General features: G+C 42.9%; 1 protein-coding gene across 1 annotated transcript in view; it reads right to left on the reverse strand.

Annotated features, from left to right (window-relative positions):
• LOC125015863 (furin-like protease kpc-1) overlaps positions 1-23,727 on the reverse strand; it is a 165,806-nt gene that overhangs the window by 17,878 nt on the left and 124,201 nt on the right. Inside the window, exons 14-16 of the mRNA XM_047597882.1 lie at positions 5,956-6,066; positions 5,745-5,838; positions 3,194-3,379 (exon numbers count right to left, since the gene is read on the reverse strand). Of these exons, the coding sequence (XP_047453838.1) occupies positions 3,194-3,379; positions 5,745-5,838; positions 5,956-6,066 (391 nt within the window). The remainder of the gene's footprint in view (positions 1-3,193; positions 3,380-5,744; positions 5,839-5,955; positions 6,067-23,727) is intronic.

The raw sequence follows: 23,727 nt of genomic DNA on the forward strand, positions 1-23,727 counted from the left end.
GGCGCTAGTCAACAAGTTTCTGATTGGCTACACCCACAGATGTTAATACTCAAACCTTAACTCCTCATCACTCCCTTATAACTGAAGAAGCTCCTTGGGTGAGTGTCGATGAGTGTAGTTTGTTTTCGGAATTTTGATTCCGTTGATTATGGCTGACATTTTGGAAGAATTCACTCAGTCTCATTCTGAAGAGTTACCAGAGCAATGTATCTATCAGCATCTGGTGGCCAGAAATATCTGAAACACTGCTATCTACCCATTCGGCAACTCCCATGAAGCCCCGTATGTGATCCCAGGCCGAAACCTCTAACCACTTTCTCTGTGACGCCTTCCTCCAGCAGACTTGCTAAAAGAACCTGTTGCTACACCTCACAGGAGAGAACCAGTCCATGTTTACCTCAAAACAACAGCCTGTCCACGATGTTACTAATCACGTCTGAGACTTCACTAAAAGAAGTCACAAAAAAAAATATTATCAGAGTCCAAACAACAGCGAGGACAAAATGTGGATCTTTTAACCCTTTAAAACCGAACAGATTTCTGGTGATCCGATAAAGCATGCGGTATTTGAATTACCGTAAATCACAATGCGAGTTACTCAAAGTGTTCATAGCATCTCAGGGATTTAACTAACCTTGTTTTTACCAACAAATTCCTCCAAACAACTCTCTCTTCCTGGGTCTCCCAGTCTTGTGTCGCTCACCAACCTGTAGCTGTGCGTCATCATTACCGTAATGGCAGCTGTTTTCCCCTGAAAGCGCAACTTTCTACTTTTTAGCCACACTTTTAATTTTGTACATTGGTGAATTACGGTAATTCAAATATCGCAATTTTTTCTTTTTTTTTTTTCATGCGCAGGTGGAAGTTTAGGTCTTAAAGGGTTGAATATAAACATGCAATCAGCAAATCAGTCGTGTCTGTATTGTGTGTCTGAATGAGTGAAAAGAAGAAACCAAGATAAACCAAAAGAGACACAGCTCAGACTAGATATAGATATAGATTAGCAATTACATCAACTCAGAGGAATCAGGACTTGAAGCCTGGAAGAAGTCACAGTGATTCTATATTATTATATTATATCATAGTCTGTCTGGTTTACACTGCTGTTTGTCAGGTGTCTAGACTGTGCTATACTGCCTTCCGTACTGTTGCTGACCCGCAGTAGAAGCGCGGAGCTGAGGCACCACATATGACGGTAGAGCGACCACAGGGGAGAGCAGACATGAGAAGAGAGCGAGTATATTTCCAGCCCTGCGGTCCTGTCTCCTTCACAGCGCTGGAAGGTCAGCTAAGCCTCGAGCCATAGCACTCGCTCCCTTTTCACTTCAGTCCCGCTTTTATTTCAGCAGAATCACCACACTCTCTGACAATTGTCATCATGACGAATCAATACGGACTCTCTACAGATGCCTGCACCCCTCCCTCGCCCATCCTCTGCTGCCATGGAGTTTTTAAACACCGATCCAATGGATTGTACAGTAAAAGTCTATTCATGGGGCCCCCATTTTATAGTTTACCCTTCACCTTCTCCAACCTCCCTCCCTTCCATTGGTTTGTATGTCCTGTTTGTTTGCCTCTGCGCAACATCTCTGTGAGATTTAATTGGAAATCTTGTTTCGTAGCTGTATAAAAAATGGCAAAAACCATTCACGTTTAATCATCAGTATGTATACAGTTCAGTTAGTGCATATTGGACACTGACGGAAGTTCATTTTTAGACGTGTGTTGCTTTTTCTCTCTGCGTGTCCTTTGTATCGACATCAAGCGACGCAGCACTCCGTCTTATTTGCAGTGCCCTGCGTTTGTGATTGTGTGTGTACATGTCTCTCCGCAATCTACGGCACAGCTGACACCCAGTGTTAAACCAATCAGTGTGTGGGTGTGTGTATGCGCTGATTAGCAGCATGCTAAGGCACGCGGCACGTCAGATGCGAGCGTTAATTCGTGTTGCGAGCATCGCGATGACTCGTCTCGGCCCTCCGGTAATGAGCAGTAGGCGCCGTTATGTGGCTCGGGCTTCACGGTGTTTCCTCCCCGTCTCTGCGACACACCAGGCCCTGGTAATTGGCCACAGAGGGGACAGTAAATCTGCAAGAGGACGTGGGAGAGACACGGAGACACGCAGCTCGAGATAGAGGGAGGGAGTGTGTGTTTGTATGCGTGTTGAGTGTACAGGAAGAGGTAGGTGAGAGAGGACAGGGGGTGGGGGTCTTTCATCTTCACAGCTTTTTCTCTATAAACCTCCAACTGTTTACAAGGACTAATGCCTATTTGCACACACACAGTCACACATACCTACACAGCGAGCCTACCCTCCCCACTGCTACCACCCACACGTATATACAGTAAATGACCTCAGTGCGCTACTGTCTGTGAGTATGGATTCTAATCAGACGTCGGCAGTATGGTGTCTGTCAAACCCGGCCAAGGTTACTTAACCTTCCAGTCTTAATTTCCCTTCCATTTTAGCTCCTTCCTCCATATCAAACATCAGCACATCTATGAGGGGTGGAAAAAAAAAAGGAAAAAGAAGAGTGTGGGGAGGAAAATGAAGATTGCCATGCTTGGCTGAAGCTCGGAGATGAAAGTAGAGGATGATTCACATTGCTTTTGCAAAATGAACTGAACCAAGCTGAGCTGAGCTGTGCTGGGCTGGTCTATTTTTAAACTTCTATAGACCACTGCTACTGGAAGAGGACAATGTGAAGCGGTGCACGGCATTTATATATCACGAGGGAAGGTACGTGAAACAGGGTCTTTCCGGCAGAATATGTGAAAATTAGAATAGGAGCCATGCCGAGATGATATGTGTTTGCCACATTTTGCTATCCTGGTTAGTTGTCACGTCACGGATTACGAGGAATTCCTCCCTGGATTCAAAGTCAGAATCAAAGGCACTGATGTACAAGAAGGAAAATAGAAAAGCTGAGCGGAAGGTTTTTAGTGTGATTTCTACTTTTTGTAGTTTGAAAACAGATGACTCACCGTGTAACTAAAAATCAAGAATATGCCAACTGAGAGTCCACAGCCATGCTTACAGCTCTATCACACAGCATTAAAGCACAGTTCTGCTTCGAGCTAAATGCTAACATCAGAAGACAGATCTTTGACAGAAACAATGTGGATCCATAACTTGATAACTTTCTACTGTGGCTAAAGGACATGAAAAGCAACAGTTCATCGTCTTTCTCACCCGGAGGGTCCAGAGGCCTCGTGGCTGCTCCCCCCAGCTGTGCACCGTCATCAGAGTCCAGTTCTTCAGCCCAGCCGTGGAGGCGTCGTTGGGTCTGGTGTCCAACAGCACTGATACTGTGCCGCCTGGAGACTCGAGGCTTATGGAGAGGTCACCACGGCACACGGCGTTGATACTGACTGTCACCTGGTAAGAGACAGATGGTAAGGAATAAATAACAGAGACTGTTGGAGATGCTAACATGCATATTTCAGCATATTTCTTCAGACGCTGAACAGTTCCTTTAAATGTGAAGCAGGCATTAAAAACTGTGGGATTGCTCTGAGTTCCATGTGAGACACACTTGACCAAATAAAGCTGGAAATTCTGGAAATAAAGCAAGGCAGTGCTAAGACGTGTCTCTGAGTTTCTATCCAAGTCCACTGAGTGTTGTCTGACACGCTGTACGTGCCACACAGATGGACAGCCCAGCCCAGAGATCAGTCTACAGCCACCAAAAAAACTGAAGGCAAAGAAAGGCAAGATGAGAAGGAAGGGAAGAAGAAAGAAGAGACAGTGACAAAAATGGCTGAAGGGAATATTAGTTAAATGTTTTTAATAAGCTCATATGCCCCCCCACCCCACCCCCCTGCCAACACCAACACCACCACCAGCACCCAGTAAACACCCTCCCTGTCCCTGTTCATCACAAGCAGCACATCTGGTGTGACAATGGCACATCGAGAGAGAGCCGCCAAGCTGCAAAAAGACTGACAGCCCGCTCCTGTTTATGGCGTGTTACCACGGCAACACGTCCATCAATCACACCTCGCAGCTATGGCCTGACCCACGCTTTCTGCCAGGGAGCAGAGCCGCAAAGATGAAGCCTTTTCAATTTACATGCTGACACACTCCCGCTCTCTCTCTCTCTCTGTCTGTCTCTCTCTCTCTCTCCTTCCTTCTCCTCACTATTTCACAAGTACTCACACAAACAAAGATAACTTGCACAAACCCAAACGTGCACAAACAGACATGGAGCGTACGCATGCCTGCTGAAGCAATCAAACATAACAACATTTGCATGTATGTGCCTGCACTCAAGAATACGCAGTTTTGCCATTTTCTGCAAATGACACTGACAACACGTTATGTTTCACAGTATGATCCTATTTTTTTTTTTTTTTTTATCTCTTCTATTCTCAGACAAAGCACATGACACAGAAACCAAAAAACAATTTGTATAACATCTTCAGGCTTCCCTGGTTGTTGGCAGAAGTTTTAATTGCACTTAGGCTCGATTTGTATCAAGGATGACAGAGGAGAATGAAAAGGCTGTAAGAGGTAAGAGGACAGCAGAACAACAGGGCGGGATTATTGACAAAATCTGACTTTTGCACATACTTTGCATGTTGTAATGGCAGAGAAAAACATGTATATATTACGAATATAAGTTATATACACCTTTTACACACTGCCATATCATACTGACTCAGTGTGCATCTGGAACAGCTGTTGATTAGTTTAAGCTGGCTGTGACCAAGGCCGATGTAATCCATCTTCCAGTTACCCTTTACACCCATTAAATCGCATTTGTTCAATTTAGGCAAATGATTGTGGCTTGAAAATGAATTCAACGCAGAAGCATTTCATCTATGTTTGTCAATCAGATTTCAAAAGTCACTTGCGAAACATCACCTATTTTTGGAAGGTCTTGTCTTCAACCAAAACAGATGACGTGGACCATAAAGCCATTGTTCAATTTGGCTCCCATGGGTGATGTCAACACTTGCTACATCTAAATTTGTTTACAGCATATCATTTAAGTGGGTGAACAGGAAGTAGTGATTTGTTAGAGTCTCCAGTGGAGCAAGGTAAAATGGATTTCAAGTCTTTAAGCTAAACTAAAGGCTGTTTTATGGGACTGTGGGACATAGATGCTGTAACTTCCACATTCAGTCTGCATCAGTGTGAGCCATTTATGCTTGTCAGTCTGGCTCAACCTGTAAAAAGGCCACCCAAACAGTAGTTGTTGCTGAGTTCTGTGTTTTTGGAAGGTAGTGTTAATTTTGGTTTCTACTTCCTGCTTCACTTTTAAAAAAGGTGACTGAAAGTCTCCAGACCTCGTCAGTTAACCTTTCCTCAATGTGTTCCAACTTCATTGATCCAAAACAATTAATTCAAAAATTGAAAATGAAATACTAAAGGAGAAACACGCTACTACCAAGTGGACCGATCACAGCTCATGTGGTCTGCATCGCTGCGGCGTGTGAAAGGGCACATCAGCAGGGTCTACGTATGGTCTGCAAGCTTCTGCATGAATTTACAGCAGAAGTCTTAACCGCCTATAAGTTAAGCACTTTAGGGTCGTAGCCTCATATTTGGTCAGACGTTTACATCTATTTGCAAGAAAGTGAATAATTGTATGTAAAATTCTTATAGCTCTGCTAATCGAGCATTACTCCTATGTCTCAAAATGTTGTCCCACACTTTAGAATTACAGTATTCACTAAAACATATATTTTGCAAGGTAATGCCATTAAAACTATTAAAAAAAAAAAAAAAGTCACCTGACCTCGACGTGCTCCAGGACGTTGATCTGGTTATCTCCCCCTTTGCAGGCGTCTGCTTGGATTTCCACTGTGACTTCGCCTCCTGAGGAAAGAATTCTGCCAAGAGCAAAGTTATTACTAGATTTCCAGCTAAAGGTGGACTCTGGTGGTACATTAACATACTATATGAAATAAATCAAGCTAAAAAAAAACTAGGAGGAAGCTTTTTTTTACCTTGCAGGATTAAGTGTGATATCTTGCGTGCACCTCCTCTGTGGGGCAACAGGTTGGAAATGTGTGGCCTGCTGCACCATCAACGCTGCATCCAACACTCCAAAGCCAAACCTGCAAAAAAGAAGCAAAGATTCGCCCTATTATGTGGATGTCTGTATTTGACAAGCAGAATATAAAGGTGTCGTACTTGCATCCTTGCACACATGTGTATTGGACACTTTTTTTTATGTGGGTGGCTGAATGTGCAGCAGGAGCAGAGAAAGTGCTAATGGCTCAGACACGAGGAGGCAACAAGTCATTGACGAAGATGATGTTGTCCTCTGACACAATCGCTTCCCGCTCTGCCCAGGCTGAGGGCTGCTGTTGTGCTGCCTGTAATTGCCTGGAGGATTGATTCTGAACAATGTGCCATCTCACGGACTGTAATCAAGCCTCATTATTCATTCCCTGCCACCTCAATCTTGGTGCAAGAGACACAATGGCTGACCCTTAAGCGGCGTCACTGCCTGGTGACTGTATGACCACTGCCTATCAGACTCTCTTCTCCACTCTAGCGCTCATCTCTTTACGTGTCTTTTGAATCATCCCCTCTCATCTTTCCTCTCTGCCCTTCTTCTTTCACAGAGCAGCCTGTTATTCAGTGTCCTTTTCCTCTCTAAATTCTCCTTCAATCTTCTCCATCACACCTGAATTTTTCGCATCAGAACCCCTCTCTGCTTCAGGGATGCTGAAGTCACAGTCCTCATAATTCTTCCCTTAATTTCACCTAAGATCTTTAATTTTTTATGCACTTTCTCTTTCAGTTTTGTTATAATCCCTGACCTCAGATTGACTAACAGGGCCGACAACAACCTTCATCGCCCCTCCTTCGTGGAGACTCAGAGGGGGTGACGAAAAGCTAATTTCTACCATTATTACCATACAGACCTTATGCCGTTAATCTGCAATAAGTGAAATTCATTATCCTGATGACGGGGTCTCTCGGAGCAGCAGAGAGAGAGAGAGAGAGAGACAGAGACGGGGGAAAGGAGAGAGCTGATCAATAACTCAATCTGCTGCCCTGCATGGGGCTCCATCTCCTCCGTCTCAGACTGTCAGTGCGTCTGAGGAGGAGACGCAGGAGCTGCAGCCCACGCCGTCCTCGTTCCTAACAGCACGCAGCGCAATCAATGAACACAATCTAATCAGCCACTATCACCACCAATGACTTTTAGCATGTAGGGCTCGACATAATAGCATTAGGCAGACGGGTGTGTGGGGTTGAGGTGTGCTGCAGAAGTTCAAGGTCATCCAGAGGGTCTGTAAAAGCTGCGGAGAGTTGGAGCAAAACGCACTTTATAACTTACTGGGTGACTGATGACTGGGGCATCAGCTCACACTGAGTTACAGATGTGCTTATAGTATAGTGATGATTGAAGATAAAAATCGATAGTGTTTTTTTTTTTTTTTTTCTCGTTGAAATGGCAAAACCTAAGACATAATCCTTGAAGGATTCCAGGAGTTAATATTGGAGCAATAATATGACTTTTCTTTGACAAAAACACAATGTAAAATGTCAAAGCAAACAGGAAAGCAGGAATGCAAAGTTGCATTTATTCTACTTGTGCTACGCCGTGCCTTCACAGTGCCTAACTTCAGAGTTTTATTTGTTTCTAATGCACGTGGAATCACAAGGTACAGAGGTCTAATCGACCGTATTCTTCCTGTTGATTTATCAGAAACAAAACCAAAGGGGTGGAACTTGAGTTATCTACTCAATATATTTATATTTAATGTAATGCTGACTATACTTGCAACTACTAACAAATTAATGCATTGATTACTATTAGTATTTTTATTAAATTTGTATCGTACAGCTCAAAAGAGAGTTGGTATTTTCATAAAACCATTCTACACCATTAGATTCTTTCATGTAATTACGCTTAACCAGTACATTCATACTGTCATATAAATATCTTGGGCTCCCTGCATTGAGGAAAAATAGGGGGAAAACTGATACCTCCAACTCCTAATAAAACAAACTGTTGGTGACCAGTGCTCGCCACCCTGCTCCCTTTTATTGATTAAATAGGCCCTCCCTACCCCGTGCCCCTTAGCGAGAGCCGTGCACCTATTAAATCCTATAGCTCCCGCAGATCGATCAGGCTTGCCCCAGCTCCACGGCCATAAACCCACACAGACCTATCTGATGGAGAAAGCTGCAGGAAACAGGTTTACTCACGGTGGAACATGATGAAAATGACAGATTTTATGTCCCCTGCCATGTCAATGAAACAGCACTGCTGAGCTGAGGCGCTTTTCAAGAAGACTCCCCAGCCCTTTCAGGCATCTCATCGTCTGTAGCGAGGAATGGAAAGAGCAGGGCACCTTGTAAATAGCCTTGTAGTTTCTTTAAATAGTGATACGGGCAGACCAGGTTTCGGAGCTGATGTGGCGTGTGAGTTTCATAACAGGATTTATAAATTGGCATTGAATGATGTGAGATTTTGGGAAAAGCTGCAAATGTCTTCATAAGAATTTATAATACATATCAAGCCATTAGTCAGAAAAACACAGTCATCCAATTTTCAACTTGTTCCACCTCCTGCGTGGTCGGAGGGAGGTTGAGCCAAGCCGACTGCAGAGTGACAGCCGATCTTCTGTCCACGCAGCATGAAGCATGTTAAACCCCCGACCCCCCGCCTCCTCACATATCAAATCTGCGGCCCTCGCATTTTCTCCATCCACTTTCGCTCTTCAGCGGCAAATGCCCTTGCAAACTCGTACTCCCTCCTTCTTTTTATCTATTAGGCTGTAAGCCACTCCCCCCCCCACCTCTCCATGGGGCCTCTTTGTAACTGTCGAGGAAGCCTTTTCACTTTTTGTTCTGCGGGCCTTCCCAGGTCCTTTCAATGTTGATATTCACACCATCTGCCAAAAGCAGAGGAAGGCGCATACAAACCAAACTACCACTGCAACATCAACATCTCCAGGGTTGAGGTCTTTGCTTCATCTTTGCACACGGCTTTGAAAATACGGCTTTAACAACTGGTATGCCGCAACCAAAACAGATTTTTGCAGCTACCCAGGGACCGAGCCACGGCGGTCTCACCCCTTGTTTGCAGTGGTACGTCCTGCTAAGTCCCCCCAATAGAAGTGGCTCTAAAGAATCACTCAAGCCGCACTAAGCAGCTGCCTGTGAGTTAGGTCATTTTCCCAGGAGCCACAGAGTGGGCATTGGCAGGACCTCAAAAAAAGGGGACACCATCTGTTCAGTGCCTGAAAAGGTTGGTGACACCTTCTGTGGTACCAACAACTTCTAATTAAGTGGCCAGGAATGCTGCAGCAGCTCCAACGTATGATTGGTGGGCTTGACTTAGTTATTCTGATGACAACACACCGAACACCCGGTCAGTTTCACGCACCTCTCCATCACATCTGGGCATGCACTAATGACAAATGATCAAGGAGTGGAAACAATAAACATTTGATGAAGGTGACACGGGACCGGAGCGGCCAACAAAAACAGGATTTTCCTTTGTTCTCTCTGATTTTGTTGTCCTCCTTTTGTGCCACTTAATTAAATGTTTATTGGGAGCATAAAATACTCCATTAGCCCTTTGGTCAATCCCTGCGTGGTTTGTTCCGTTTATATCATAATGCACTAATTTCATTAACATTAGGATTTAAATGAAATAACAAATAGACTTAACATTCTTCTGATTTCAATCGCTCTTGCAGCCAAATCTGCTGCTCAGAAATGTTACTAATTAGGCTTATTAAGTAATTAAGAAGAGGTCTTAATTATATCTGCGCCACTGGGACCTGCACGGCTGTAACCATGAAAGACTGTGCTGCAGCTCAGCTTAGCCGGTTTGAATGTTACACAATTTCATCCATTTCACAGTTCTGAGTGTGTTTCTACAGAGTGGACAATTTTGGAATATATTTTTAGGCTTGTATTAGGCAAATATCTGCCTGACGGGAAATTACAGAGAGAGAAACACTCAACAGCCTTCAAAGGCAGAGTCTCAAAATGTCAAGTAAATTACCTTGTGAAGAGTTAAAAGTTTAATGAAATATATTGTGGGTAGGAAAATGAGGGGTTTGGCACAGGCATGGAGAGAGTCTTAGGAGAATGGGCCCTGAATGGCGCTCTAAGTCTCTATAGCCATCAGTCAAAGTAGCAGCCACCCGTCCCCGTCTTTTACACAAGGAGACTTCTCTGGAATCAAGATGATCTATAGCCCATGACCTCACTTCGGTGTCCAACATATTTTGATTTGTAGCCCGAGTGTTATTCAAACTCAAATTCAAAAGAGGATGAAATTCGGCGGAGAGCTTTTGTTGGACGCACACCAAGGTACAGTCCTTTTCGATGTCTGTGCCCTTGCGGGGAAAATGGGAATGAAAAAAGGGAGAGAGACTGACTGACTGAGCGAGAGACGGGCACGGAGAAAGAGAAGAAGAGAGCGAGAAGGAGGAAAAGGCACAGAGTGAGCCTAGTGCTAAAAGCTTGGCAGAAGATTCCCTCCCGGGTCCCGGGTGTGTTCCTTTCACACCGGACAAAGCAAACACTGAACCAAGAGCCTATATTTGCCTCTTCAAAGGAATGGGAGTTCGATGCAATATTACTAAATGCAATAGAGCACACCCAAACGTAATGATCAAAACAAAGTCTGTTTTTGTGCTTCTACTGGATGGTTTCCCAGCTACAGCATGATCTCACCGTGCCAGCCACATGGAGTTCAATAGTTCTGTATTCCACAAGCAATATCGAGGAATATAAGATGATCATACCTTGAAGTTAAAGGTCAGTGAATATTGGTGCTTCCATTTACCTCAGAGGCACCGGGAATGACATCACACCCGAGTTATCGCGTTACAGAAGTCGGAAAACTAGATGGCCACGTCCATGACATTTCTTGAGTGCAGCTAAATTTAGGCTATTTAAGCTACACAAATTGTAAATAAATATTTACGAAAATATTTGAGTTTTTTACTGGAACTATTTACAGTGATGACATTTACAAGACCACACATGGTGTTTCGCACTGTTTTGGTTTTTACCAGGCTATAGATTTTAGCCATTGTTAGCATGACACAGGTTTGTAGCTCCCATATAAGACACGAAAAACTTAAATTACACTGTAACGACATTTCTACATATATATATGTAAAAAAAAACACTGTACAACTAATTTTGTGCAACAAAAACTAATCAGAAGTGTTAATAAATGGAATATAACAGGAGCTTTTAATTACTGTTTACACACGGGGCGGCCATCTTGGTGACTCAACTCGGGGGTAATGAGGATTCTACGACTTTCTGAGTAGAAAATCCGACTTCAGGGGATGTTCCAGTTGAAAATTCCAACTCTGAATCCAGAAAGTTCGACTTCTGAATACAAATGGAACGCATCAGACCTGGGCCTAAAACAAACATGCATCAATACTAACGCAGCAATCAATTGACGTGAGATGTTTGTATATGATTCCAAATTGACCCTAGGTGTGAGTGTGAATGGTTGTTTGTCTCTGTGTTAGCCCTGCGATAGACTGGTGACCTGTCCAGGGTGTACCCCGCCTCTCCCGTGATTATAGCTGGGATAGGCTCCAGCACCGCGGGACACTATGAGGATAAGCGGTAGTAGAAGATGAGATGTTTATATATTATTTATCTGTTAACTATCCGTTTTATTGCACCTCAGAACACAGAAGTGGAGAGTCATTCTTAACATTCAGGTTAACTGAAGTTAGTTAATGCTCAGAAAAGACATGAAAACATTACATATTCTTGGTTGTTTTGGAATTTGTATGTAAATGTTACTCAAACTTGATGTCAGCTAATTGTAGCAGCAACCTGACCGAAAAAGGAGCAATGTTAAAGAGGGTGAGCGCGCAGCCTGTAAGAGAACTTTATTCTGAAATTTTTTCTTCTCTTTTTCAACCCCCCCGAGCAAAATACCAAAATTGCTACTTGTACATGAATTATGCATAAGTGGAGGTTTAGAGGAGCACAGGGTCCCTACAACCCCACCCCACCCTGCTTGTATCGCAATGGGGTGGGAGTGGGGCGATGTGTATGCGTGTGTGTGTGTATGTGCGTCAGAGTTTGGGTGGAGGGATGTACAGGCACCCCTCTGTTTGCCTGCTGCACCCCCCTGCCGAGAGACACGGCACCCCCTGCAGGAGGTGCAGCGCTCCGCTTCCCCTGTCCCTCAGGGCACAGACAGAAACACGCGCAAACACACACACACACACACGGCACATTCAGCCCGGTCTTTCCGTTGACCCATCAATCAAATGCACACACAAACGCACAATTACCATGAAAACCGCATCTCTGACTAGAACCAGAGTTATCATTACAATAGTTCACGCTTACAAATACTGGGACACTTTTTATGGAGACATGAATCGGTGGAATTTTGTTTTAGTTAATTAGAGACAATCTAAAAATTGAAAAGTGGTACCATTTATTTGAAACCTCTAAAACAATTTGACATCAGGGGTCAACATCGATGGCTTATCCAGAGTACCTTCGGATTATTCCAAATTGTAATCAGCGTGAGCACACACACACACCCACTCACAGGCCTGCACACACACACCTGCACCAACAATTACATACATATACATCTACTCTCCTTTCACAGCAAACCATATAATTTCATACTTTGACATCAAGCGTTAGTAGGATTGTGAGTCGGTGCATGAGCTATTTAATTACCCTGCACATGCACGCACACTTTCGCACACAAAATAGCGGTTATGTAGACCACAGGCTCAGTCGCAGAGTAATTGGCTCAACAATGAAAAAAAAGAGGAGGTGTGGATAATTAATTAATCTATCTGGACCGGGGCAGAGATGCAAGGCCAGTTTTACAACCCCACCAGGGAGACGGAGAGAGAGAGAGAGAGAAAGAAAGAGGAAGAGAAAGAGCCCTCGCACAATCTATGGCCTTGCATGAAATGGAAATGGCTTGCCAGAATGCATTAGGTGTGTATGCAGTCTCTCATTTCACACACAGACATATTCCATATCCCCTGCGAAAACGCACAGGCTTTTTTTTTTTTTTTTAACATGCACAACACACAATCTGAACTACATATTCTTCTGGATTTATGGAGCTGACAGAGTTGTGAGGTTATTGATCTTCAGTCAATTTACAGACAGACTAAATAAAACAAACTCGATCGGTCTACTTTCCAAACAAGATTACACTGCTTACATTTACAGTAATACATGTGGGAAAGTTGCAAGACTGAATAACATAACTCTGAAAGTTCAGATTGAGATTGAGCTTCGCATTGGACGCTGATGATACACTGATCAGCCACAACATTATAACCACTGACAGGAGACGTAAATAACACTGATTCAATGTTCTGCTGGGAAACTCTTGGACCTGGCATTCGTGTGGATTACATGGGCATCTAGACATATCTAGACCAGACCAGGCACCTCCTAGCCCATAGCAATGACACTCCTTGGATGAATGCAGCCTGACACAGACACACAAATGGTTTAGGAACAACTAACAAACAACAACAACATGAAAAACAGGGTTGACCTGGCCTACAAATCCACTAGATCCCAAACTGATCAAGATGCACTGGAAGAAGTCTGATCCACAGGGGCCCCTCCACTCACCCCACATCACCCAAAGGCCTCAAAGAACACCCTCAGAAGACCCGTGTTCATTCTCTGGTGAGTCACAACTGTTTAAGAGGCACAAGGGCGACCTACACAGATTAAGAAAGTGGTCTTAATGTTATGTGTGTGTTAGTATATTTTTAAGTCCAAAGTTTACAGGAACGTTAAATGGACATTTAGGCATCAACTGATCATTAAACTTGGCTGAACTGTTTACTTTTCCCGGTGTGTACCACAGGAACATTTCTAGGAGCCAATAAAACCATTTTTATCTAAGGAACCCATACCTGCATTCTGACAGAGGTAACCAGAGGCACATTTTGTTCCTCTGCTGTAGTTACTGGCCACATGTCCAAATCCCATCTCCAAGCTGTAGTATATTTTTAAGGGCTCAGAAACCATCACAGTGAAAACTGTTGCACTTGTTCATTCTCTTTCCAACTTCGTATGGATTGCTTGTTTGATTCACCACGCTATATTCCCTCATGTGAAAATCAAATCTGAAGTGCTGCTGTTGTCTACTTTTGCCTGAACTTTTTCTTAGTTCTTCTGATCTAATGTCTTATAAGTCCTTGTGCAATTTTTGTACTAGAACATTTTAGTTACTGAGAAATATCTGACCTCCAGGCTTATTGGTGAAACATCTACACTTTAACTTGAGCACACTACAAGACAGCATATGAGTTTTTAAATAAAGTCCATAATGTAGCGTGCTGATATAAATGAGCTTGAACCACAAGAAACTGAATGGCACCATGCATGAAGAAAAAGTGTGAAGATGTCAAAACGCCAGCAAAAGAAGAAAAAGGGCAACATTATTGTGAAACCAACATATGATTCATTTTAAGTATAAGTTCCCCTTCAGAGATTCCTTTTTCTTTTGTTGTTGTCTTAATCTTGACAGAGGAGTGAGGTGAAGAGTGTAAGACACGAGAGGAAAGGAGTTTTTCTACACTCTTACACAGATTGTCTGTCAGACTCTGGGTGGGATCTGGAACTTGAGAGTATTTCCTCCTCCTTTTTCTTTTTCTTTTTTTTTTCCACTGCAAGCTTGTGTTAGTGGTTGTCAGATCTAACAACAGGATGGGAGAACACAACACACACACACTCACGCGCACAACTCAGCTGAGGAGGGAAGTGGCAGGTACATCACGTCTATGGTAATAGAACAACAGATGGAACTGGCAGGCACACACAGCACCTTGTGCTTTGACACAGACACACACTCTTGTATGTGCACACACTTGTTCATATGTTACAAAAACAGGCTGATGCAAACACACACGCAAAAAAAAAAAGAAAAAAAAAGCTGCTTTTACCTTACGGTGATAAAATATCACATCTGAAAATAAATACACAGCTTTAATCCACACGTGCCTAACGTGACGGGGGTTTGACTCTCTCCTGCTGATATATTTAAAGCTGTGGGTCAGCTCTAAATGGCTCCTTCCTCATAAGAAAACACGGGTGTCATAATGTTGGTCCTAGGATGCGTTTTCTGTTTCTGACCTGTCCCCTCCAGGTGATCTCATGAGTGACGGCATAGCCACGAGCCCCGGTAATCTTACAGATAAATCATCTTCAGTCACTCTCTAACAGGCTGACAGACAGACAGCCCTAAGTACCTGGGAGGGTGGCAAAGGGACACTTTAAAACCTCCAGTGATGAGGAGCATTGCTGTGAAGAAAACAGTTAGTCGCCCCGAGCTCCCTCCTATCTCCCAGAGTTCCTGGCTGCCATTTTGGCTCCGTCTCAAGGCGCTATTCCGGCTCTATCTCATGTCACCGTTCTGGCTGTCGTTCAATTCTCGCGCTGGCTCCCGTTCAGCCTCCATTCTGGCTCTGGTTCAAGCTCCACAGTGGCTGTTTTTCAGGGGCTTCATTGTGGCTCCGATTCAGCGAAGCCACCGCTCCACCACCACCACCACCACCACCACCCCTCTCCCTCCCCATTTCAGTTGCAGCACCCCAGGTAGCTGGCCTCCTGCCCGGCCTGCAGATCAGTGGGAGATCCAGGCTCAGGCCTTTTGTTTGGGGTGGCATTTTGCCTTTGTTTTCCCATCTCGCCTGTAATCTAAACACCCAAAACATCTCATGCTTGACAAATCGGCCCTGAGACGAGGGAGCAGCGGAAGACAAACGGCTGGAAGCGGTTCAACCCCAGGCAGGACTGATGGTGTCCGACTGGGCCTGACCTCCCAAAGGTTAAAGACACGTTCACTTACAAAGCAATCAATTACCCAGTCTGTGTGGGCGCTTTTAACCAACATCCCCTCCTGCCTTCCACACAGCCGGTGTTATTGATGAGGGTCCCAGTGTACTGCACACTCCAACCTGGAGTGTGTATTACATTTCACAATTGAAATAAATCTCAGATTCCTGTTGTTAGCGCTTACCTGAATGTCGCTCCCGCTTTATATCGTCTCGCTGTTCACCCCCACCACCCACCCCCACTCCCACCTCCTCCTGCCTCCCTCTTCTCTGCAGGTTGTTGTAGCAGGTTTATTCTGGTAGTTGGGCTCCGTGGGCCCGGCAGGCCCCTCAGCTGTTCCGCTGGGTTTGTAATTACCATTTCATTAAGAATGACAGTTTCGGGGGTTGAAGCACCATTTCATCCGGGTCTCGTGGGGAAGACGCTTGCCAAATTTCCAGCGTGAGTGGCAATTATCTCTCTTCGTGTCTGCAATTCACCATTTTGTACTTAGTGGCTTGACAATGGTTAGGAACATTTTGTTGGAGTAATAATAGGTCTGGGATATTTACACTGTAGCCCACTCAAACTTAGCTCTGTGAACAATCTGATACGAGCTATCAGAAAAGATAGAAGCAAACTAGGGGAAATACTACAGAGGCACTACACTACTCTGAGTACACATAGTAGGTGGGGGATTCATATTATTTTTATTATGTTGTGCTTACCAGAAAGCTACACACAAACTGCATGGTGCAATCTTGCGATTTCATTTTCGGTTCAACCTCTCTCATATAAGAGATCTTTCAGTCCAAATAAGTACTCATCAGCAATGTTCTGTTTTCGCTGCCTTTTTGTGCCTTGTAATGTTTCTCTTTTGGCCACTCCACAAAAACGACTGTACTCTAGTGTCATATGAGCATATACTTACTTGCCCGTTTATTAGGTTCTCTAGTGAAAATGAATGTATTCAGAATGAATGCAACAGTCCTGTATGAAATCCGGTCTTCGTGAAGGTTATGGTGTTCAACATTTGTTTAAATCCACTGGAAGCGATGTTGATTCATCTGTTTTTCCAAAGCTGTGGTTTGTACCAACACGTTTCTATTATTTTGACAACCAAATTTAGTAATTTTAGTCAGTTGAACAGCACCACAAACTACATCCTCCAAAACAATCATATAGTTAAATTACCACTTTTGTGTCACTGATTTAGCTCAGGACTGTTACTAAAATGAATTTTTCTACTAACGTACTTTCTGTTTTTGAAAGTGAGCGTATCTCATACGTCACTTTTCAAAGGGCTGATCTGATTTCAGTTTAAACTCCACTGTGTGCTCATTAAATATGTATAAAAAGTACAGCATCAGAAATTCATCCACTTCACTTGTAAACATCTCTAATTTTCACGTGTACCGCATGTAATAGAAGTGACCTTTGTTCTCTTTGAATGCCAACACTTTTATAATTGACTTCTCTCGTCTCCTAATGTACAGTATGTACATTCACTCATTTATTCCGAGATTGGTGCATTAAAGGACGGGCTCAGATTTTTTTTTTTTAAAGCATGTTATTAAACCCGTCTTAATAAAATAAATGACTGCTTTTATGTATGATTTTCTACTTGTGCGTACTGGCCTTGCAGTGATCCCTTTCTAGAATGACTACGTCAGACACGAGGGACAAAATCCACAGCCCACGATTCATGAAGGCTGATACTTCATAGCTTCAAGTAAGCTGTGTTAGAGAAATCACGTGTCTAATGAAGTTGCAGTATTTCAGTATTTTTGCGTCTTTGTTTTTTTTGTCTGAGTAACAGACAAAAAACATATTATATAAATCTGTGGTTGTATTGGAATTCTCTACCAACTGATGCACCCGAAGCAAATGAGACCACAGACGATAACTGGACATTAATCAGAGATGCCATACAAGGGTCGCTTGAAAAATGAATATAACTGAATGGAATATAACAACGGCTCAGACCACTGAAGTTCGTGTTTTTGAGCAGAAGACTTGTGCAAGTCATTTGTTTAATAGCAGTAGCTACAGTTTAATCAATGAAAAAAATATTTCTAAAGAGAAGCTGTAACCAGCTATTATTTATTTATTAATTTTTTTTTTTAACAGATTGCTCTCTCTTCGATATGGATAGGAGATACTGTTATAGCAAACAATAACTCTTTACGTATGGACATACAAGTGCGCATTAGATAGACGAAAAAAAATTAAATCCTTGTTTGTGCATGTGTGTGTAAATGAATATGTGCAGCAAATGGGAACTGTGTATGCATTTACTCCTCCCTCTTATGAACGAAAAAATGGCAGTCATCAGCCTTGCTGAATTACACTGACATGAGTCATGCGATGTCTGCTGCGAGTGACGGCTGCAGCTCTTTTAATTGCACGTCTGCGCTGAATGATGGGATACTTAATTCCTACACATTCCACACAATTGCTTTTCACACTGGCAGAGGCCTGGGGAGGCAGCCGAGGCTTTCTGTGGCCATATGGAGAGGGAGGCAGAGCCCGGGCTGAGTGATCGGGAGCTTCCTGCCCTGTCTCTGCACCAGACTGGCTGCTGTACTGTACCGAAGCTGCAGACGGGCACGTGAAGCACATACGCACACGGTGGGACGTGGCAGCAGTTTAGGCTTACAGAAGGAAACATGCACTCATCAGTGGTCTCATCCACACACAAATCCACATGTGGTCAACAACACACAAACCTGTATGGCCTCACACATATTGTGCATGTTAAGATCTGTTCTTAGTTACATACACACTGTAAAGTTGCACGGAGAGGACACCCACATACTGTATATTCTCTCTCACACACACGCATGCACACAATCACACACACAGTTGGCTGTATGAAGTGTGTTGACAGTCCTGTCAGCTCACGGTAGCACCATCAGGCTCCCTGCTGTCCTGTGAATGGGTCACTTCTCCTTCTCCTTCATCTCTCTTATCACTCTGTCACATCACTTGTTTTTCTGTTGAGTCCGGGGTAAGTATAGCGTGCTACTGCTACTGTAGTTGGATGATGGAGTAACGCTCTCACCCCAGCTGACATACTGATACTTGTATGACTGTTTGTGTTCTGTCTATATTTTTTACTGGTAGTGCATATAAAAAAAATATATAATTAGAATGAATAATTGGGATGAGGGTGAGGATATAATTTGAGCCAGCAACAAATCTTTAAACCATGTGATTTCACTCTTGGATAAGTGTGGTAATATCAATACAATGTGTACTGTAAGTCTATAAGCACTTTCATTTTTTTGCTGGTCTGTCAAATTAATGTGCGACTGCAAATGGAAAATGTGAAAAATGTCCTTCTCCCATACTTTTCCTACTTGAGGCTGGTAGTTATGAACTTCACAATTATCAAAATTATTCTTTCTCAATAAAAATGCCTTGTAAGTATTTCAAACATGCTGAATGCCTAATGCATATTATGTGTTGGCCAACTTAATGCAAACACTCTGGTACTGGCCTCAGATACCGTGACTCCAACAGACCCCCAACAAGCCCCTCTGGATGCAACATAAGAGGGGGGAGAAAGAGAGACATACACAATAGAATACAGTATATTGAGATGGACAGAGAGTCTGCTAATGCATTTAGTAGCCAAGTCTCGTTTAAGAGAAGCCCTTAATGAATTTAATTGATCTTTATTAGTTTCAATTACAAAGGGAAACTGGGGAGGAAACAAGGTTGTGAGTTCAGAGGAAGTCATCAGGGCCACAACAAAGACGGGAGGCAGAAGCATAGTAAGTTAAAAGAACCAATGAAAGATGCAGAAAAAGTAAACGCATTTAACACAAGTCACGTGACAGTGGAATAATGAGTTGCATTTTTGATGACCTGTCATCCTGCAACACTGTCGCACTTTATGATGTGGTATGGTGTTCTGAGTGACATTAGCGTCTTACATGGCGCTTGTAGGTGTTCATTATCTTTTCTAACACCTTAAGCAGCTTAAATAAAGTGCAGAACATTCCCATCACACATCACTTTCTATGACTAAACTTCATTAATCACAATGTACAACACCAACGCAGGAGACTATACATCCCAGCCGATACATGTCGGGAAAGAAAAGATGTTTCAAAGACCATCCAACACATGACACAATTTCATCAGGGAGGTAAATGTCAAATTCAAATTCACTCTAGAGCATGGCAATAGCCATGGCATTCAGCAACATGAAGAACAATATGTCAGCGTCTGCAACCATGTGCAACGGATGGTTTTGGCTTCCCCAGATTCCTGACCCTAACATCATGGAGTCAATGTGGGATCCCGTGAAGAGACGAAAGATACTAAGACAAATGGAATCCGAGGACCAACAGTGGCGAGTTCTCCAAGATACGTGGGATAAGCTTTATTCCAGGTACTGTGAACATGAGTACTCAAAAGAGTTAGATTGTTGCAGCAAATGCAGTTTTATTTTAACTGCCAGCCATTCACGGTGTAGTTGTCACTATACAGTTAATAAGAATGGTTTAATTCAAGTAATACAATTAAATGGAATATTGTGTGTGTGTGTGTGTGTGTGTGTGTGTGTGTGTGTGTGTGTGTGTGTGTGTGTGTGTGTGTGTGTGTGTGTGTGAGCCTAAAAAAAATACAGCTGATTACACTGGCCATTACCGAAACTGAAAATCTTCACCCCAGCCCATCCCTCCAGTTCCTCATCCAGCCCACCATCCACGCCTTCCTCTCCCCAGTGCTGTGTTTGTGTTTCTAGAGGGAGCAGGCTGACCCCTGACCTCGGGCTAATGAGAGCGATAACGAGGATTAAAAGGGGGTGACTGGAAGGTGTCTGAGAGTGGGGTTTAAACAATTACACTGGGCTGCCAACATGCCTTCCTTCATGACTCAGGAAATTACAGTCTCCTTCTCTTTCTCCCCCACACACTCTTTCACACGGCACACAAAAGAAAGGGCTTATGGAAAATAATAAATTATCTCGGGGCCACGTTAACTTGGATGTAAATCGCTGGGCAATTATGTTTTAATAGCCCTTTAAGAGAATGAGTAATTGGGTTGACACTACTGGGGTTGATCAGGCTCACCCATCTCTCTCCCTTTGTGCCCACTGGAGGAGAGCTCTGGGTCTGTGAGTTGGTCAGCCTGTAGCATCACTGGTGTTCAGTTACTTAAGAGTGAGACGCTGAAGCAGTGGTATCAGAAAATCTGGATGGCTATTCTCATTATGCTGGTAGGTTAAACATTTTCTGTTGTTGTTTTAAAATGGTCTCCTTCCTATTTTACTCAGAGCTGAGATGTTTCTGCTCATCACTTCATAGACTCACGTATTTCCATAGTTGTTTGAATAAAATGTTGTTTTAATAACATAAAATATAAAAAAGCCAGACAATGACTATACCATCATTCTGCAAACAACAGTAATCTAATTTTATGCTACACATTGCGTGAGTCTTTCAACAGCAGGAAAACCGTTACCTTGCTGAGAAGTTTCAGGTGCACCTGTAGTTCCTCATATAACAGCTCACTGTGGCTGCTCCTTCTTGTTTTATTACTCCCTGCAATATTTCTAACAGACATGCTGTTCTAAGCTCGCTGACAAACACATTTCATTTCCTGTGACTGTGTCATAATAAAAGTTAAAAGTCAGTTTATATTAGTAGCAACCTGCATTCATGTCTGTGAATGTCGCTACATATGGTACGGAGGACGCTCCAGTAATTTCATCAGTGGGACATTGACATTTTTTGAAATGAGAAGTTTTAAGATTCCAACTTTAACTTTAACCTCTTGAGACCCTGCGCCCTCATATGGGGACGTTCAGTTTCAGGTTTGTGGCAGCTTCTTAATCTGCTTCATTTAAACTTTTACCCTCATAACTAGATACTAATTGGTGTACGAACATGACGAACATCACGTAACAAAAATGGACAAGGTATAAACCTCAGTTTTACGGTTGAAACTTGTTTATTTATGCTAACTTTTCTTAATACACACACACAACTTATATAAATAGACACAAGCTATAACTTTGCTAATTAGCAAGTACTCGATTGAGGACGTTGGGACTTCATTATTTGCAATTCTGATTTTGCACAGCAATGTTGAGACATGAGAATTAACAGTTTTATATTTTATTATAACTTTATGAGAATATTGATATAGTATTTATAATAATAATATTATATAAAATAGGACATAATTTTTTTCCAAAAACTACTTCCTGTTCAAAGACGACGCTTAGTTTTTGTAGCTCGTAGAGCCTACTAATCCCAAATAAAGAGAAATGGACTCAGGTCTCAGGAGGTTAAGTCCTATTAAGAGCAGGTGGAAGTGACAACAGGCTTAGATAAAGACTAATAGAGTAAAATGCTAGTAAAAAAACAAACAAACAAAAAAAAAACACTCCATTAGCATGGTCACTCTTTCAAGTAGAGGTTATGTTAAGTAATGCTAAGGAAATGTAAATATTTGATAAAAATGTTGTACATGCAGAGGGAGAAGATCTATATGTATCTAATGGTCTTGTAATTAAATAACACTTTTCTACCTATTAGTACTTCTAGTGCTTCACAGTGACACATCTACCCACTCGTTCACACAAGCGCACACGTTCTCATACCAGTGCCAAACAACTCACTGACATCATGGATAAGAGGTAATATAATGTTTGCATGATTTAATGTGGCAGAATTATGAGTCATCCCACTTGAGATATATTCTTAAAAAATATTTAAATAGCTGTATATCAGTTTATAATTAATACACTGTTTTTAGTTGACAATCAGTATTTGTTGAGACCGTTCACTACAACCATCCCCACTATACAGGTGTTGGCCAGTAAATTAGAATATCATCAAAAAGTTGAATTATTTCAGTAATTCCATTCAAAAGGTGAAACTTGTATACTGTATACTTTCCTTCCACACATAGTGATATATTTCAAGTGTTTATTCATTTTCATTTTTATTATTACAACTGACAGCTAATGAAAACACCAAATTCAGTATCTCAGAAAATTAGAATATTCTGAAAAGGCTCAATATAGAAGACACCTGGTGCCACACTAATCAGCTGATTAACTCAAAACACCTGCAAAGGCCTTTAAAAGGTTCCTCAGTCTTGTTCTGAAGGCTCCACAATCATGGGGAAGACTTCTGACTTAACAGTTGTCCAAAAGACGACCATTGACACCTTGTACAAGGAGGGCAAGACACAAAAGTTGATTGCTAAAGAAGCTGGCTGTTCGCAGAGCTCTGTGTCCAAGCACATTAACAGACAGGCGAAGGGACGGAAAAAATGTGGTAGAAAAAAGTGTACAAGCTCTAGGGATAACCGCACCCTGCAGAGAATTGTGACGACAAACCCATTCAAAAATGTGGGGGAGATCCACAAAGAGTGGACTGCAGCTGGAGTCAGCGCTTCAAGAACCACCACGAAGAGACGCATGAAAGACATGGGATTCAGCTGTCGCATTCCGTGTGTCAAGCCACTCTTGAACAAGAAACAGCGTAAGAAGCGTCTCGCCTGGGCCAAGGATAAAAAGGACTGGACTGCTGCTGAGTGGTCCAAAGTTATGTTTTCTGATGAAAGCAAATTTTGCATTTCCTTTGGAAATCAAGGACCCAGAGTCTGGAGGAAGAGCGCAGAAGCACAGAATCCACGTTGCATGAGGTCCAGTGTAAAGTTTCCACCGTCAGTGATGGTGTGGGGTGCCATGTCATCTGCCGGTGTTGGCCCACTCTGTTTCCTGAGGTCCAAGGTCAATGCAGCTGTCTACCAGGAAGTTTTAGAGCACTTCATGCTTCCTGCTGCTGACCAACTTTATGGAGATGCAGATTTCACTTTTCAACAGGACTTGGCACCTGCACACAGTGCCAAAACCACCAGTACCTGGTTCAAGGACCATGGTATCCCTGTCCTTGATTGGCCAGCAAACTCGCCTG

Source organism: Mugil cephalus, chromosome 11 (assembly GCF_022458985.1).
Source record: "Mugil cephalus isolate CIBA_MC_2020 chromosome 11, CIBA_Mcephalus_1.1, whole genome shotgun sequence".
Classification (NCBI taxonomy): Eukaryota; Metazoa; Chordata; class Actinopteri; order Mugiliformes; family Mugilidae; genus Mugil; species Mugil cephalus.